The sequence below is a fragment of the Saimiri boliviensis genome, chromosome 12 (assembly GCF_048565385.1).
Source record: "Saimiri boliviensis isolate mSaiBol1 chromosome 12, mSaiBol1.pri, whole genome shotgun sequence".
NCBI classification, from domain to species: domain Eukaryota; kingdom Metazoa; phylum Chordata; class Mammalia; order Primates; family Cebidae; genus Saimiri; species Saimiri boliviensis.
In genome coordinates this window covers 94,418,703-94,436,903 of record NC_133460.1, presented here as the reverse complement: position 1 = coordinate 94,436,903, position 18,201 = coordinate 94,418,703, and the positions used below count along the sequence as shown (strand labels likewise).

The 18,201-nt window shown below is 45.0% G+C and overlaps 1 protein-coding gene across 1 annotated transcript in view; it reads left to right on the top strand.

Annotated features, from left to right (window-relative positions):
- Nucleotides 1–18,201, top strand: part of XPNPEP1 (X-prolyl aminopeptidase 1) — a 58,291-nt gene that overhangs the window by 18,668 nt on the left and 21,422 nt on the right. Inside the window, exons 4-7 of the mRNA XM_039465092.2 lie at nucleotides 11,621–11,684; nucleotides 12,895–12,999; nucleotides 16,109–16,201; nucleotides 16,507–16,650. Coding sequence (XP_039321026.1) covers nucleotides 11,621–11,684; nucleotides 12,895–12,999; nucleotides 16,109–16,201; nucleotides 16,507–16,650 — 406 coding nt within the window. The remainder of the gene's footprint in view (nucleotides 1–11,620; nucleotides 11,685–12,894; nucleotides 13,000–16,108; nucleotides 16,202–16,506; nucleotides 16,651–18,201) is intronic.

Below are 18,201 nucleotides of genomic sequence, written 5' to 3'. Positions count from 1 at the left end.
CGTCCTTATGAGTTTCGTAACTGCAGGACTTCTCAGGGCCTTTAATATGCTGATGTGCACTCTGTACCTCTAAGGATTTTTGGACTTAAATGTCCGTGGAATTTTCCCAGTTATTTCAGGGTGGGGTGGGAAAATCTAGTGTTCCATGGAATACCTTTATATGTTGTTTCTATGATAGCACTTTTCAAGCGATGTTGGGTCTTGCATGTGGAGATAGACGAAGGGAGGGGTGAGAGTGAGAGGTATATTCAGGCACCAGCTCATTGGCTGTTCAGCCTGGCAGAATATAGGAAAAGTAGAAAAAAGCTGGAAGCAGGGTGGTGGCATGTGAGGACGCCATGAGGGTAGGTACATAACTGTTAGATTTAGTAGGCAGTGGGAAGGTGAGGATAGACTGGTGAGATTTAGGGTTGGCTTTGGTAATGAAATCCTTCCATTCATCTGTGTTCATTAGAATAGGCAAATAAGATTGAACAACTTCAGACCGGGCACGGTGGTTTACGCCTGTAATTCCAGCACTGTCGGAGGCTGACACGGGTGGATCACCTGATGTCAGGGGTTTGAGACCAGTCTGGTCAACATGATAAAACCCCATCGCTATCAAAAAATGCAAAAATTAGTGGTGGCTCACGCCTGTGGTCCTGGCTACTCGGGAGGCCATGGTGATTGCTTAAACCTGGGAGGCAGAGGTTGCAGTGAGCTGAGATCGCACCACTGCACTCCAGTGTAGGCGACAGAGCAAGACCTTGTCTCAACAAACAAACAAATAAATGAAAAAAGACCGACCAACTTCATACGAAATAAACTGTCATCTTCCGAGGACTGGATGAGAAAGTAGGCTGGCCACTGTGATTTGGGCCTGACTTATGCTAGGAGTCATAGGTAGCAGAGAAGCTGGGCACTCCCCCATTTAAGAAGGGAGACCATTGCCTTGTCTTTAAGGAATTTTGTTTTTTCTTTTCTTTGGGCCCTTCTGATGAGCTCTTCCTTGTTTCCTGTTGATCCTAGGCCTCAGCCTTTGGACGTGGGCTTCGTGTCACATGGATTCTCTGCTGGATTCACCAGTGGCATTTTTAATTTCCTGGCCTTTAGGCATTGGACAGTTGCCCTAGGCCGATTTGACTGCAGTCACCCTATCAGTGTTGAGCAGATGGTGATTCCTGCAACTGGAGCACATTATGATTATGTAGCAGTTGGTTTGGGTAGTTCTATAAGTCCCCTGGCACAGTTGTCTGAAATTAGGGCTCTCCTCTGAAAGGGTTCTCACAGGCTGTTATGGAGCTGCAGCTGAAGACTCCTAATAGCTTTGCTGTTTGTGGGCTTCAGTGTACAGAAAGATTCGACCTGCTAATGTTACTTGAATTAAAAGTTGAACATTTCTGGTTAAGGGTGTGTGGGAAGCTTTGTAGTCCTTGTATTTCAGTTTCAGTTTTCTTTTGCCTGGAGTTAGGATATATTATCTATGTGTTTACTAGTAGGAGACATCGACATCTTGTAGCTTAGTCAAGTTTATCTTGATGTTCTTGGTCCTGTGTTCTGTTCCTTTGCCAGATTTTTTTTGGGGGGGGTCATGATAAAGCTAATATTTGGATACCGGACTGATACTTAAAAATGTTCTATCTTTGACAATAGGTATGGCCGAATACATCCAAAGCAATTCCTTTTGGGAGTGGTCGTGAGGCCATCCACGCCTCAGGAGATGTTCCAGGCTTTTCCTCTGCCATTTATCTCCTACTAATGATCCTCCAATATTGGAATTGGATGGCTCTTCCCTCCACGAAGAAACTGAGGCTCTAATCCCAGACAGATGTATTTTCTAGTAACATCCTGAAAACACGAAATGTGTCAAGCTTGCTCGGTGTTAGCTCTTACTGCAGAAGTCACTGTTTAGACTTCATAGACTTACATTTTTGTACTCTTGCTGTCCTTCCATATTCATCACACCTCTCCACTTTTTCTTTTATAATCTTCAATGTCATTTCTATTGCTGTAGCTTAGCTGTCTGTCCTACATATGTGGGGAAGTTGTGTTTTGTTTGTTTGTATGTTTTCTGAATGCTGCTCAGGGCTAAGTCCTGGGGAAAATGCAGAGGGCAGGTAGTTAGCATATAGGTAAGAGTATGAGCTCTAGAGCCTCTCTGGGTTCAGATGCTAGATATGCCACTTATACTAGTTGCTTGACTTCAGGCAAGTTACATAAAATTCTGAAGTGTCAGTTAAACTTTCTGGATCTCATTTTCTGCATTTGCAAAAAGGAGATTGTGACAATATGTACCTTGTGGCCTATTGTTAGAATGAAATGAGTTCATACTGTAGATTTGAATGCTTGAACCACCTGAATGCTTGAAGCTTGAATGCTTGATGTCATCTGAAAAGTCTCATCATATTAGCTGCCACTATGTTGCTACTATTACTGTTGTAGAGATGAATAGATTCCTTTTGAAGAGATTAAAGAATAGGTAAGCCAGCTGGGTGTGGTGGCTCATGCTTATAATCCCAGCACTTTGGGAGGCTGAGGAGGGCAGATCACGAGGTCAAGAGCTCGAGACCATCCTGGCCAACATAGTGAAACCCCATCTCTACTAAAAATAGAAAAATTAGGTGGGCATGGTGACACACACCTGTATTCCCAGCTACTCGGGAGGCTGAGGCAGGAGAATTGGTTGAACCTGGGAGGCAGAGGTGGCAGTGAGCTGAGATTGTGCCACTGCACTCCAGCCAGGTGTCAGAGCAAGACTTCGTCTCAGAAAAAGGGAACAAGTAAGCCACAGTCATAAATGCAAACACAAAAAGAACCTGGTAAATGTCATGGGAAAGGAACTTATTAGTACTATCTGGTAGAAATCTGTGAGGTATGTATGTAATAGTAAATGATCGCGTAGCCTCTTTAAAGTAAAAGAGCAGTGAAATTAATTTTAATAACATTTTATTAATCCAGCATATCCAGAATATTATTTTAGCACATCATCAGTATAAAAATTACTAAGAAGATACTTTTTATTCCTTTTTATGCTGAGATTTCAAATATGCTAAGTATTTTACATTTACAAAACTTTGCAATTTGAATGTGAAATTTTTATTGGAAATATTTGATCTGTGTTTAAATTTCATAAAGCTAACAGTTGAAAAGGTGGACTCACAGACCCAAGTTGTTCTAAACATTCTTAAAAGTTTTCCAGTAACTGAATCTTGAATATCAGTTTTTTTTTTTTTTCTTTTTGAGATGGAGTTTCATCTTTGTTGCCCATGCTGGAGTACAATGGCACCATCTCAGCTCACTGCAATCTCCGCCTCCGAGGTTCAAGCAATTCTCCTCGCTCAGCCTCCTGAGTAGCTAGGATTACAGACATGTGCCACCATGCCTGGCTAATTTTGTATTTTTAGTAGAGATGGGATTTTTCCATGTTGGTCAGGCTGGTCTCAAACTTCTGACCTCGGGTGATCTGCTCGCCTCAGCCTCCTTAAGCACTGGGAACAGGTGTGAGCCACAATGCCTGGCCAAGTATCAGTTTTTAAATGTATATTTCAATTTATCAAAGTGAAATAAAATTAAGTATTCTGTTTCTGAGTCACATTAGCCACATTTCAAGTGCTTAGTAGACACATATGGCTGGTGGCAACTATAATGGACAGTACAAGTTTACTTAAAGTGTGAACTGAATTCACAGGGGACAGAGTATTTTAAGCTAGCAAGATCAAGGAAGTCTTCATGGAGGAAGTAGGATTTAAATTGGAGTATGAGCAGGTAGAATCTGGATGGATGGAAATAGAGAAATACAAGAAATAACATGGAAATCTATGGAATTAGGGGAACACGCATGGCGATGATGAGCTTGAAGGAGAAAGGAAAATAGGGGCCTGGTTAAGACAATCCGTGAGTTATCCCTGACTGGTCATGATTGTCCTTGACTCCCAGAATCAGGATTTTAGAGTGACATGATCAGAGGGAGCAGTGTTTAGTGTGGATTGAAGAAAGGAGACTCTGGAAATTGAGAAACCTGTTATGCCACTGCAAGAGCTCAGAGAGTTGGGGTGAAGAGGGCCTAGGCTTGGGTACTGGCCTTAGAAGCGGAGAGGAGGGGTAGGATTTGCAGAGTAGTAGAGCCTGGATTAAATGTGGACCTCACAGGCAGGTGGCAGAGGGGATTGGGAAGGTTTGAAGCCTGAGAGTGTTGATGGTGCCATCAACAGAAATAAATGGGTTCCTTGTTTTAGTTTCTGTGGAGAAGAGAGATAAAGTTGGGGTGACTCTGTTAAGTGGGATTCTGGATCCTTGTTGTGATTGTGAGAATAAGAAGGAAGGGCTGGCTTCATGTGTGACCTGCCTCGGTAGCCTCCTTGGTAATAGAGAGGCTGCTGTTCCCTGTGGCTCTTGTTTCTAATTGTTTCATTTCAGGGTTGATTCTGGGTTGATGGAGTTTCTCCTACAGGTGGGAGTGGGGAGTGTTGGAGAAATGAAGGGGAATCTTGAAATCTGTCCTTTGTGTGCTTTCTGAAACACAAATATACACACCCACACACTGTTCCCTGCTAGAGAGGCAACGTACCTCAAATGCATAATTATGCAAGAACTTGGCACTCCAGTGGTCTGCTTCTCTCTGTCCTCTGCAACTCTAAGGGTGTCTTCTTTTTAAACTTGGAACATGGGCTGTGGTATTAGGGTTGCAGTGTTAATGAGCTTGGGCCCGGGAGATTTTTGCAGCAAGGAATTGTCTGTTCTCTCTGGTAATCTGGGTACTTTCATGTGATGTCTAAGTCAAACATTGGGATTTCTGGGCACCACTTGCCTCAAACTAGGAAAATTGTTGGTTGGAGTCAGAGCCCTCCTAGCACTGCCTTTTAGAATTCGTAATTCCTCATCTTCCTCATCTTAAGACCCCATATTATATTTTTAGGCTTGGCTTAGTCAAAGGGTGATGTTTTGTCAGGGACTGACTCTGTCGATGTGAATTTTTGACTTTGTTTATGGTTCCTTCTCCTGGAAGACATGAATCAGATCTTCCTAAACTCTTTGGACCCTACTCCATTCTCTTGGAGTCAGCTTCCTGTTTTATTTTCTTTTGTATTTCGTAAACAGGTTTTCTCTTGGAGTGGGGTTAGTGATTTTTATCCCACAGTGATTTTTAACTGTTGTGTTACAATAATGCTAGCTGTGGTAACACATCTCGAAGTTTCAGTGGCTTGGTATTGTAAAGCCTCATTTTTTATTTCACGTAGCAGTACAGACTGTGTGTTCCTGGTTGGTGGGGGACCTCCCTCTACCTTGAGGGAAAGTGATTCAGGGATCCAGGCTTTTTTCATCCCATAGTGCCACCATTTTAGCTGGTAAGGGGAAAGAATATGGACAGGGCATACTCATTTGTAAGATCCCTGACCCAGGCATCACCTCTCACCTACTTGTCATTGATGAGAATCAGTCATGTGACCTCACCTCAATGTAAGGAGGCCCGGGAATGAAGTCCTGGCCGGGCAGCTACTTTCCAGTGACTCTTATACACTAAGGAAGGAGCACGAATCTTTGGATGGCTATCAGTTTTTCCCACATACCCTGACTTGGTTTCATTTGGGAAAGAGAAAAAAATGTTGAAGACTTATATTTGGAAACGAGGAGCCGGCATCTCCATTCACAGTCTGACCTTTGGTACTTCCTGTGGACAGATGGCCATTTATTCATTCAGTTTCATTTTCTTGAGAACCTTGTGTGTTTGAGGCACCATGCCAGGCTTATGGCTGATGGGAGAAAAGGGTAAGGGAGGGGAAAGGATGTCACCCTAGTGTGGACTCTAGTAACTTTAGTCGTGCTTATCTTGGCATCAGCTGTCAGCTTTACTTGCCAAGTTCCATCTGCATGTGACCAGCCATGTAGATCCCTCGTCTTCAAACCCAGCTCTGGTCATGTTTCCACCTGCTCTTAACTTTGAGTGTCTCTCTAGAACTTGCAGGATAAAGTTCAGCCTCAGTGTGATGTTTAAGGTCTGACTATCTGTTTTTGAATGGCTTTTATAGAAATCTCTGCAGCTGCTCCCTTGAACTTCTTGTTCCTGCCTTTAGGCTAATAGGCTCTCTGCCTCATGACAGGCCTCTTGCTTCTTGCTTCTGGGTCTTGTCACACCTTTCCCTCTCTCTGGACTGTTTTCCTGCTCTCTTCGCCTGTCCTTGGTGGCCCAGTCAAACCTTTGATTCTGATGGATCTAAGACACATCTTAGCATCCTTTAAACTATAGCAAATACCACACTGCATACTCAGCATAGTTTATATGGCTGTTTATTAGTGTTAATGTTACATGAAATATCTGTCTATATTATTAGTATTGCTGACTGTCTGCTTTGAGAAGATAGTTTCTTATGTTTGCTGTAGAGCCAAGCTCAGTGCAGTGCATAGCAGTAAGTGCTGCAGTTCATCAGATGTTCAGCATGCACTAATTGCTTTATGTCTCACCTCAACCCTTCAAAGTGGGCATTATTTTCATCCCCATTTTACAGATGAGGAAGTTGAGTTCCAGGTTTACGCAGCTAGTAAACGGGGAACCAGGCTTGAACAGAGGTCTGACTCCTGGTTCTAGGAGATGTCTGTTATGTGGCTGATGAAGGTAGAGGTAAGTGCAGCATATACCTCGTATTCCTTGTTCCTTCAGAATTTACAGTCCAACTGTGAGACTAGATGTACAACTTCTGTACAAAATTAGAAGTTGCTTGGCAGCTTACAAGGGTATGGCTTTTAAAAGTCAGACGTGAGGCCGGTTGCAGTGGCTCATGCTTATAATCCCACACTTTGGGAGGCGAGGCAGGTGGATCACTTGAGGTCAAAAGTTCCAGACCAGCCTGGCTAATATGGCAAAACCCTATCTCTACTAAAAATACAAAAATTAGCTGGGTGTGCGGGTGTGGTGGTGGGCGCCTGTAGTCCTAGCTACTTAGGAGGCTGAGTCACGAGAATCACATGAACCTGGGAGGTGGAGGTTATAGTGAGCTGAGATTACACCACTGTACTCCAGCCCAGGCAACAAAGGGAGACTCCATCTAAAAAAAAAAAAAAAAAAAAAAAAGTTAGACCTAGTTCAGATCTTGATTCTGCCATTTACTGTGGTGTTACCTTGGGGATGTTAGTTATTTCTCTAAGCTTCATTTTTTTCATTTGTAGATTGGCGAGGGAGGATACCTTCCAGAGCTGCTGTGAGGATTAGAATGAGAGGAAATGAAGCAATTATTGGCAACTAGTAGATGTTGAGACAATAATAAACAATACAGACTAAATAATCTTAGCTAACATTATTTGTCAACGTTACCCAAGGCAGGGTATGGATAAGTGCCAATGTGGATGGACTGAAGTTCAGAGATGTGGGAGACTCTGAAAGCTGAAGTGGGTCAGGCAGCTTCATGGAAGAGGGGATTCCTGAACCAGATTTTTCAGAGATGACTGGCTTTTTTTTTTTTTTTTGTAGTTTACAGATGCTTTATTTGGCTACGTATTATTTATATTGTTGGAATTAGATGCCAACATTTAAAAGTTGGGTGATTTCTCATGAACGTATATTTCTAGCTTGTTTTGAAATATTGAAGGTTGGCAACACGTGGGCTGCATTTCAGTCATCAGAGCTGAGTAAGAGCTGCTGTCTTTAGAAAAGACATCCTTTGTCCTGTACCCTGAGGTATTTGAGTTTGAAACCCCATTTATAATACCTTTTGATCTTTTCCCCATTAGATAATGTATTAATTTCCTATCACTGCTCTAACAAAGTACCACAAACAGCGACTTAAAACAAATTTATTCTTTTATGGTTCTGGAGGTCTGAAATCTAAAATGGGTCAGCAGGGCTGTTACTTCTATGGGCTCCAGGGAGAGTCCATTTCCTTGCCTTTTCCAGCTTCTAGAGGCCACCTGCATTCCCTGGCCCCTGGTCCCTTCCTCTGTTTTCATAGAGATGGTTGAGCTTTTAACTGGGTGTAGGGAAAAGCTTCATGTCTCCTTCTGCTTGTTCATTTATAATACAAACGTTGGTTGAGGATCTACTGTGTGTCACCTGTGCTGAGTGCAGGGACAGTGATAAGACAGATATCCTGATCTCATGGAACTTACATGCTTGGGGTTGGGGCTGGGGGTGTTGAGGAACAATACAATAAAAATGTAAAAAGTTCAGTGAGAAGAGAAACATTTCGCAGCATGGTAGCTCATACTTGTAATCCTTGCATTTTGGGAGGATGAGGCTGGCTGATAACTTGAGCCCAGAAGTTCAAGACCAGCCTGGCAACGTGGTGACACCCTGTTTCTTAAAAAAAAAAAAAAAAAAAAAGATGTGTGCCTGTAGTCCCAGCTATTCAGAAGGCTGAAGTGGAAGGATTGCTTGAACCTGAGAGGTCAAGGATACAATGAGCCATAATTGTGTCACCACACTCCAGCCAGGGTAACACAAGGAGTTCCTGTCTCCAAAAAAAAAAAAAAAAAAAAAAAAAAAAGCAAATATCTAGAATATGTGTGTACTGTCTATACAGGGATTTAAAAGTGGCTGGGTGGCTATTATAGCTAGGTAGTCCAGGTAGACTTCTCTGTGGAGGTGACATTTGATCTCAGATGTAATGAAGAGAAGGAACTAACCATGCCATGGTCAGAAAGACTTATAGGCACAAGGAAGCGCATGTGCCAAGGCCCTGAAGCAGGAATGAGCTCAGGATATGCAAAGAGCAGAGAAGAGGTGGGTGTGGCTGGAGCACGGTGAGTGGGAGGAGACCTCCAAGAGGACTGGCGAAGTCAGATCAGCCGGTGCCTTGACCTGGCCAGGGTTTGGATCGTATCTTAAATATAATTGGATGCCATTGGAAGATTTTCAGGAGGATGCCAACATGATCTTAAATATTTGGAGAAGTTCACTGAGTGTATGTGCAGAGTGGATTGTAGGGGCAGTAGTCCAGGTAGAGCTGATGGAGGGTTGGACTGAGTGCTGCTATTAGAAATGGAGAGAAGTGGGTGGTTTTGAGAAAAAGCCCGCAGCTGTGCTTCTTTGTGTCTTTTTCCTAGCATGTTACAGCTTTGGCTTATGCTGTGCTCTGAGGAGACCGCCCCTGGGTGTTGCCAGCTTCATGCCTGGGTGAAGGAGAGTGACAGCCCTGGGCCAGTGCTTGTCTGGCTTCTGCATAGCCTGTCAGTGTGGAAGGGAGGCCGTGGCCAGCCTTGCTCAGCAATGTCTTTCTGGAGTGTTGACCACTTAGGTCATGTCTGGACATTCTTACCCTAGACCTTGTCTCCATCCCAAACTAAACGTGTCCATTGCTGTTAATTCCACCTCCCTTTGGAGGCACTCTTTCCCTGCCATTGCTGATGGAGAAGAAGTCTAGGTAAACCCTGCAGATTTTCCATCTCTCCCAAGCTTGCCGAGAAAGGGGCTAGAGTACTGTGTCCCTGAGTGGAAGAGTGTGGTCGGACTGAGATCTGTACTGCGTTCTCTGACAGCCTTTGCCAATGTCTTCACCCTGTGTCACAAGGGGGAGAGCCCCAAGCCCAAGGAATCATGTTGGTGGAGATTGTCCTCACTCTATGTTCCCCATTATGCACAGTGATTTTTAGCACAAGAATTATTTTTAACTTAGTTTTCCCAGCCCCTTAGATGTCTTCTCACTGCTTAGGAAGAAGAGATTAATAATCTCTCTTCCATTGCATACACGCAGCACTTTAAGGTTTTTGGTGTTTTCAAAGACATTAACTTACTGTTTGTCACAAGAGGCCTAGGAGATGTGTGTGGGCCACGCTTATCCCCATTGTTACTTTTTAATAAGAAGTCTTGGACACAGTGATTACTGGGTTAATAAACAGATGAGGATCTGCAGTTCATAAATGATTCTGCTGGCCATTTCCTTCTATTTCTTTAGAGATGTTGACTGAATGTTCCTTTATGCTTTAGGAATAAAACATGCTTGCTGTTGCCTTTAGCAATCTGAAATGCCCCGTCTTAGAGATGAGGAAATGAGGCCAAGAGAGCTGCCAGGACTTGTTGCACATCATGCAGCTGGGCCTGGGCTAGAGGGCAGGTGGCCCGGAGCTTCTCTATCCTGCTATTGTGATTCTTTATGGTGGCCCTTCTAGTATCTCCCAGGAGGCTGGTTTGAGGCTGTGATTGCCAGTGCCTTGGTGAAAGGGGCAGTCCTGTTTTTTTTTTTTGAGACAGGATCTCACTCTGTTGCCTAGGCTGGAATGAAGTGGTGTGATCATGCCTCACTATGTAGCCTCAAACATGCCTCACTATGTAGCCTCAACCTCCTGGGCTCAGATTATTCTCCCACCTCAGTTTCCTGAATACCTGGGATTATAGGCACGTGTCACCATGGCTAATTTTTGTATTTTTTGTAGAGATGACATTTCACCATGGTTCCAGGCTGGTCTCAAGTTCCTGGGTTCAAGCAGTCCTCCCGCCTCAGCCACTCAAAGTGCTAGGATTACAGGCATGAGCCACTGTTCCTGGCTGAAAGGGATAGTTCTTAACTACATGGCAGGAAGGGAACATGAGGGTCTTTTTTCCCCTACATCATGTTGACTGTCCTAAAAATGCCAGGGGTCTGGACAGCAGCCCCATTCCTCACCCTAAGCTTTCTTAACCTTGCCAGATCCTTTGACTTGGGAGAATCCTGGTAGCTGTAGAAGGAGCAGCAGCTCTGTACTCAGGCAGGCCTGGCTTTGGATCCTGGCCTACTATTAACTTGTCAGTGGGCAAGTTACTTGAAGATCCCTCTTTGAACCTCAGTTTTCTCATTTGCTATTGGTCTTATCCCAGAGCGTGATGAGGGCGAGAGATAATGTGTTATGTGTTGGTAGCCTGGCATAGGGCTTCAGAGTCTGGACTCTGGAGTTGACTGCCTAGGTTCAAATCCTGCCTCTGCTACTTAATGAGCTGTGTGACTTCGGGCAAGTTACTTAAACTCTCTGTGCCTCACTGGCTGTTACCAGAAGTTGCACATTTTGTCTTGTACCCTTTGCCCAGGCATAAGAATCTCTTATTTTCTTCACTCCCTAAGCCCATTCCATACAGAGGCAAGGGGATTTTTAGCTGAGAAGAACCTGGTTTTGGGCATGACATTTCACTTTGCTGAAAACTCCTGGATTGGATGAAGCATTTCCGCTCACTCCCTAACAGGAAGGGACAGGGTCTGCATGGGAGAGATTGGTGATGCCACCTCAAAGGAGGACCCAAACAGGAAGTTTGGAAACAAGTCAGTACCTACAGAAACTTAAGTGAGGGACTTACTGGTGCTTAACACAGAAATTCAGCCTTACTTTTCAGGAAAATAACAGATGCTTAAATGTCAGTGGCAAGCAGGGGAGAAGGCTATTGGTTTGATTTTTGAGTAAGAGCTCAGTGAAGAAAGAGCAGTTTTTATCTGTTTCTCTTGATGTGCTTCGGTTCTCCTAATGAGGAAATGGAGGCTAAAGGGCACAGCTCTCTCTGCCCTCAATTAGAGTCTTCTGCAGTGTGTGCTAATTTGTTGTTTTCAGCTAGACTGTTGGCTCCTTGAAGGTGATTGCCAAGGATTCCCCAGCCTTCTTAGTCCCTGCTGCGCCTAGCACAAGGCTAAGCAGGCAGAGCAGTCTGCTCATGACGGAACGAAGCCCACTTGTTGTCATCTTTGTTTTCCAGAGTGAGTATATTGCTCCGTGTGACTGTCGGCGGGCCTTTGTTTCTGGATTCGATGGCTCGGCGGGTGAGTCACTTACGTTTTCTCTGTTCTTGCTGCACCTTTGTTCTCCTAAAAATAACTGAACCAAGTTTCAGCCTGTGATATAGAAGCAAAAAGGAAATGCAAACCAGATGCTCCTCACTGAATCTCTGCAGAAAGGTGTGGGTTCCCAGCCTTTTCTGGCTCCCCAAGGTCACCTTTCAGTAACTCTTTATATTCCTCCCTGTACCTTTGCTTTCAGAGTTTTGACAATTTTTATTTTAAAAACGTTTTTGAACTTTTTATCGAATATAACATACATATAAAAGTTCTATTAATTAAACTAAATATACCTGTGTTACTTGTACCCCAAATAAGAAATGAGACTTTCATATCATTCCAGAACCTCCCCTCTTAGCTTTTTGGTCCCAAATAATTCTCCAAGTGCTTGGCTTTTGGTTTTTCTGTTTTCACTCTTGGCTTAAATAACAGAGGTAATGTTAAGCTATGTTTGTGTCCTTCCATAGTTTCCTCAAAGCTGTTATGCCTTTCAGTTTTGGGTGGGCTCCCCATTTCAGTTTGTCTCTAGAGCAAGCTGGACAAGGTGGGAGCTGCCGTCCCATTGCGGTTAGCACACTGCTTCCTTTGGCATAAGTGCTTGTGTTAGTTGGCACATTAGAATTGGCTTTGGCTGACATCTCTGCCAAAAGCCCCAAGTTCTGCCAGGTCTGTGGGAACTGAGGGCAGATACAGGTAGGAGGCACAAGCTTCCTGCTGGGAACATGCAGGTCTTTCTCTAGGAGACGTGAGAAAGACCAAGTGGGCCGTATGCATGTTCCTGGCTGGTAGCTTGTGCCTCAAGCTTCCGTATCACAGCCACTCCTCTGGGCTGTCTGGTGGAGCAGAGGAGTAGCTGCGATGGCAGAGCAGGAACCATCCCTCCCTCTGTCGCGTTGATTATATGAGACCACTGTGGCCATAGGTCTCCAGTTCTCCATCCTCTGGCCTTGCCACACACTGCGCAAGTGCAGTCCTTTTTGTGCAGGGTCCAGTGCCAGGCAGCTTGGGTCTCAGGACTGTTCTTTCAGACCTTGACACACAGCTTGTTCTCCCAGGTGTGTTCTTCTCTTGCCTAGAGGTTTCTTTGGAGTCAAGGACCCATCTGCCCCATGAGGAGCTGTTCTCGCCTGTCTGCTATTGTTTTGTGCAGCTTCCGGGCAGTTGTTAGAAACCTTTTTTTCCTCCCCTGCTCCAGGCACAGCCATCATCACGGAAGAGCATGCCGCCATGTGGACTGACGGGCGCTACTTTCTCCAGGCTGCCAAGCAAATGGACAGCAACTGGACACTCATGAAGATGGGTGGGTACAGGCGTGGCTAGCCCAAACTTACTTGGCCTGATCCGGGCAGGGATCCTAGAGATCCTCAGGACTCCTGGATCTTAATCCTTTTATGCATTCATGGACTCTTTTGAGAATCCAAGGAAAACTGAGGAAAAAAAAAAGTGGCATGCCTATCCACGCATACCAATGTACATTCAATTTTGGAGGGCCCTGGTTCTCATTTTACTGAGGGGAAATTGAGGGCTAGAGAGGACAGTTGATTTTCTGCAGATCATGTTGCTGTGAATTTCACTCCTGTACTGGGGGCCTTCTATTTGCTGCCTCATGATTCAGAGTGAAATAAAGGCAACGTGTCACTGGCAACAGAAGCCAGAAAGCTCTCCCCCGAGGCTCTCTCTGAGGATCTTGGACTTGCTTCTGGCAGCTTAGCTCCGGAGAAGAGCAGCATGCAGGGCAAGAGAAAGGGTCTGGAACTTTCTTGGGCCAGTTGCTTCACTTGCAGCACTTTAGTTTACTCATCTGTAAAATGGGTTAATCACAGTAAGTAAGTAACACATAAAGTGGTAAGAATTAAAGCAATACTATGTGGAAAGCATATAGATCAATGTTTATTGAATAATACATGTATGTACTCTGTGTTTTCTTTTAATTTTCTGCCATATGTATTTTCCTGTTATAAAAATTGTCTTTAGAAACACGGTTTTAGTGATTGTACAGTCTTTCCTTCCCGGATTTTGAACTTGGGAAACAGAAGATAAGGAAGGGCCAAGTGAGAAAGAGAATGTGAAACAAAATACCTGATGCTTCTCATTTGTTGTAGGAAATAATGAGGAAAGGAAATAGTCCCCAGACTCAGCAGGGAATAGAAGACTGGCCTGTAACCCTGAGATCCAGGCAGCCAGCCGACTGAGGGGTGTGTGCACTCATGTGTGTGCTACACACCCTATACACACACATACACACACACACACACACGTGTTCTTTATCTTAGGGAGGAGCAAGGAACATTTTTGTCCTGGCATTGGATTATTTTAAATTTTTATTTCTCAAAAATCTTTTCATAAATACAAAAACACCAAAGCTACAGATTGCTGCCTGTTGCTGCAGTTGATTTCTCCTTCCCTTTCTCTCTCTCTCTCTCTCTCTCCCTCTCTCTCTCTCACTCTCTCTCACACACACACACATACACACACACACACACAGAGGCAGGCATTTGAGGCTGGCTGTTATAAAGGGACAGGCTAATGGCCTTTACGTTTTTTTCTGTTTGCGTGCTTCTGTTAATGGGAGTCAGGCACCCGCAGCGTGTATGTATGTTTGTTTATTTGTTACTTACGTGTGCTCACATTCCTCTATATTCCAAATATCAGAAACTAACTTTGTAATTTTTTATAAAATACAGAAAGAAGCTCTGATACATTTTTCTTGCACCCAGCAGATCATTGCGTCCCCCTGGGGAGCAGGCGTCTCTCTTTGGGGCCCACAGATTTCAGCTGTTAGGTCTGATAGCATTTTGGGGGTCAGAATGTTAGAGGTACGAACACTGCCTGCCTGTTCGTTAACGTAGGTATGTGGCAGCAAGGGGGTGGCAGAGGGGGTGAGTCCTCCTGTCTTCCAGGCCCCTGCCTAGTTTCCTCGGTCGAGTCTTCTGTGTAGGGAGATTCTGGTGGGTTTGGTTGACCAGTGAGTGATTCATCCCTGGGGTTTTGCCAAAGATCTGTCTGCTAGGAAATGACATGACTTCATCCTGTGAAAATTACACTATGTAGTATACTAGGGGCATTAGGAGAAACTGTGTTAATAAGTGGCTTATTTAGTGGTTTGAAAAAAATAGGAAAGAATCAAATAGCAGAATAAAACTCAATGCCAGCTTCTAGGCAGTTCTTTAGTGTTGGAATTCATGAGCTTCTTTCTTTATAAGCTTTGCACTTCCCTGCTGTGGTTATGTGGTTATATCAGTAGTCAGTAGAGAAAATAGTAAAGATAGTTTCTACTGTTTTAGAATATGTGAACTTTTATTCTATTATACATATGGTTTACCATGATGTTAACTATTTAGCCGAAATCTGATTGGTTAAAAAAAAGTATATATCTCAAAGATAACTGGCTAGATATGGAAGATGTTGGCTTAGATGAAAGGAAAACTGGACTATAGAAGTAATTTTAGTTCCATTCTGAAGGCCGATATGGGTCCTATGACTAGCAACTTAGAAACAGAAAGGGTTTTTTCATCCTGGGAGTTGGGAAACCCAGAGGCCCATGTTAAAGACAACAGATGGCCAGCAGTTTGGGAAGCTGAGGGAGGCAGATGACATGAGGCCAGGAGTTCAAGACCAGCCAGGCTAACATGATGAAACCCCGTCTTTACTAAAAATACAAAATAAGCTGGGCGTGGTAGTGTGAGTCTATAATCCCAGCTACTTGGGAGGCTGAGGCAGAAGAATTGCTTGAACCCAGGAGGTGGAGGTTGCAGTGAGCTGAGATGGCACCACTGCACTCCAGCCTGGGCAACAGAGCAAGACTCTGTCTTCAAAAGTAAATAAGTAAAGACGACAGGACAAGTTCCTGCGTGCCTCTCTTACAATCTTTGGAAAGATCTCTTTGTTGCCAGGACTTGTGCACAGCCCTGGGGCAGGGGCCTTCTCTTGGCTTGTAGATGAGGGGCGGGCACTAGTAGCATGTTGTCTCCTTACCTGGTATATGATATGTGGGAGGCTCCCAGTTCCCAGACTTCATCAAATCACCGCCTAGGTTCTCATCAAGTGGTCAGCAGTGGGGAAGTGACTGAAGGCCGAGGAGATGATCTTTGTGGTGACACCCTGTGCCTACCTGGCAATGATCCCCAGGATATTTTTACGAGGAGTCAAGTGAAAAATCCTGCTTTTTTTCCCTTCTGTCTCACCCATGTCTTATGCTATTCATACACACCAACTTATTCTTCTCCCTCTCTTTCTGTAGCCTTCCAGGATTAAGGGAGGTTCAGATTTTCTAAGTCCTGTCAATCCACTTTAAAGAAGCTGCTTAATAAAGACCCTGCTATTATGATGTTAGAGAATTGCATCCTTCTGGTGGGATAATGAGCATGGGTCCACTGGGAATTGTTTCTTACCAGCTCTTCCCTCCGTAGGTCTGAAGGACACACCAACTCAGGAAGACTGGCTGGTGAGTGTGCTTCCTGAAGGATCCAGGGTTGGTGTGGACCCCTTGATCATTCCTACAGGTGAGTGAGCTTGGTCCCATTCTGCTTGGGTAAGGAAATGGCTTCTAGACTCCCCTCCATCCTCCTTGTTTGCTTGTGTGGTGTGGAGCATTTGGGGACAAAGTATGACTGATTTTATAGTGGAGGTCAAGGTGAGAAGAGTTCCCCTGGTGGTGAAGATGTGCTTTTGCAGTTCCTCATCTGCACACCCAGCTCTGGGCCACGGCACCACCACCTTTCCGAAGGTTCCGGGTTTCAAGGCCCTGCTGCCTGCCTCTCTGCAATGGGCGGTCGGCTCATGGCTGGGCCACAATGTGTCTCCTCAGATTATTGGAAGAAAATGGCCAAGGTTCTGCGAAGTGCCGGCCACCACCTCATTCCGGTCAAGGAGAACCTCGTTGACAAAATCTGGACAGACCGTCCTGAGCGCCCTTGCAAGCCTCTCCTCACACTGGGCCTGGATTACACAGGTCAGAATCATGGTTCCACCCAGCAGGGCCCCCACCATTGTCCCTCTACCTCTTGCTGTTGCCTCCAACCTCGTTTTCTGAAGCCAAGTCGAGTTTGAGCTGACAGGAGGATTTTGCCCTACCTTGCCTCAGTGGGATATTTGAAGAAGCAGGAGCTTTATTTGTTTCCACTGTTGCCACCTACTTGCCACTTAGTGTGGCTTTGGTTATTTTTGCAAAGCTCGTTTGGGTGGCTTTTTGGGTGCTGCTGAAAGCACTGAGTTGTTTTTTTTTTAACCGCTCAGCTGCTAACTGCCACTCTAACGTATTTGATATTGGAAATAGAGCATAGAGGCGTCTAGGTTCCGTTTCCCTTCTTATGTCAGCATTTGTAGGTTTACCTTCCTAGGCCGCTGTCCTCCATCTTGTACCTTCTGCTTTAGAGGCTTTGGGGTGTGGGTGTGTTTCCCTAGCCTGTGTGATAGTGGTGGGTATGCAGCATATTCTCTGAACCATTGTGTGGATTTATGAAGCAGTGAAGGGGCAGAGGGAGAGGCCTGGAGGTGGGGGGCTGCAGGGGAGGGCGCCTTGCTGTAAAAACAGAGGTAGATGGGGGATGGCTGTGGAATGTAGGCAGATTGCCCAGAGGGGTCCTGGGAAGAAAGCGTGACAGCCTAGATCCTGGGCCAAGTTTTAAACAGCATTCCCGAACTGATCTTCAAAGCAGCCCTGGGTGTGAGGGCAGCCCCCACCCTGCTTTCTTATATGACATTCTCACCAGAGGGGTATTGCCCAATGGGGAGGATGGGTCCAGTGAGTGGCCCAGGGTCAGCTAAATATTTTCCATCAACGTGGCTTGAAGTTTTTTTTCACTAGAGCAGAAACTCTGACTTTTTGCTTGTAGGAGAGAAGAGAACAAATGTTGCTGATAAAGCTTTTGTTTAGTTCACATTGGGTGCCCACTATCTGCAGGATGCTGTGCGATAGAGCATAGAGGCATCTAGGTTCCGTTTCCCTTACGTCAGCAGATGCCCAGCCTGCTCAGGTGGCTGTTCCCCAAGTTATGAATGCTGCCCTGTTAGGGTGATCGTGGTGGCAATGGGGCGAGTTCCTCTAGCACCACGATTTCATCTTGCAGAGCAGCAAGGAGACCTTGGCAGTGTCTGAAAGGGCAAGTGTGATTTGGAAGTGGTAGTCACAGTGAGTCAGACTACAGGGAATTCCTAGGTCTTAGCACCAAAAGGCAAGTCTTGCAGCCCCAGGAGCCTCAAGTGTTGGGTGCTGTTCCCCTGACCTCTGATACTGGGTGAGTCCTCTTTGCTGGGCAGTGTGTTGATGTAGCTCCCGTGTGTCCCCTGTTGCATTAGTATTTACAATAGTGTATCAATTGCTGGTTTAATTGTCTGTCTTCCCTTCTGGATTGTAAGCCCCATGAAGGTAGGGACTGGGCCTGGCTCACAGCTGTAACCACAGTGACCAGCAGAGTGCCTGGCATGTATCTATGCCTGGCAAGTCTAGATGCTAATAGGCATTTGTGGGATGCATACATGAATGGATTTTACTGGTGAGGCA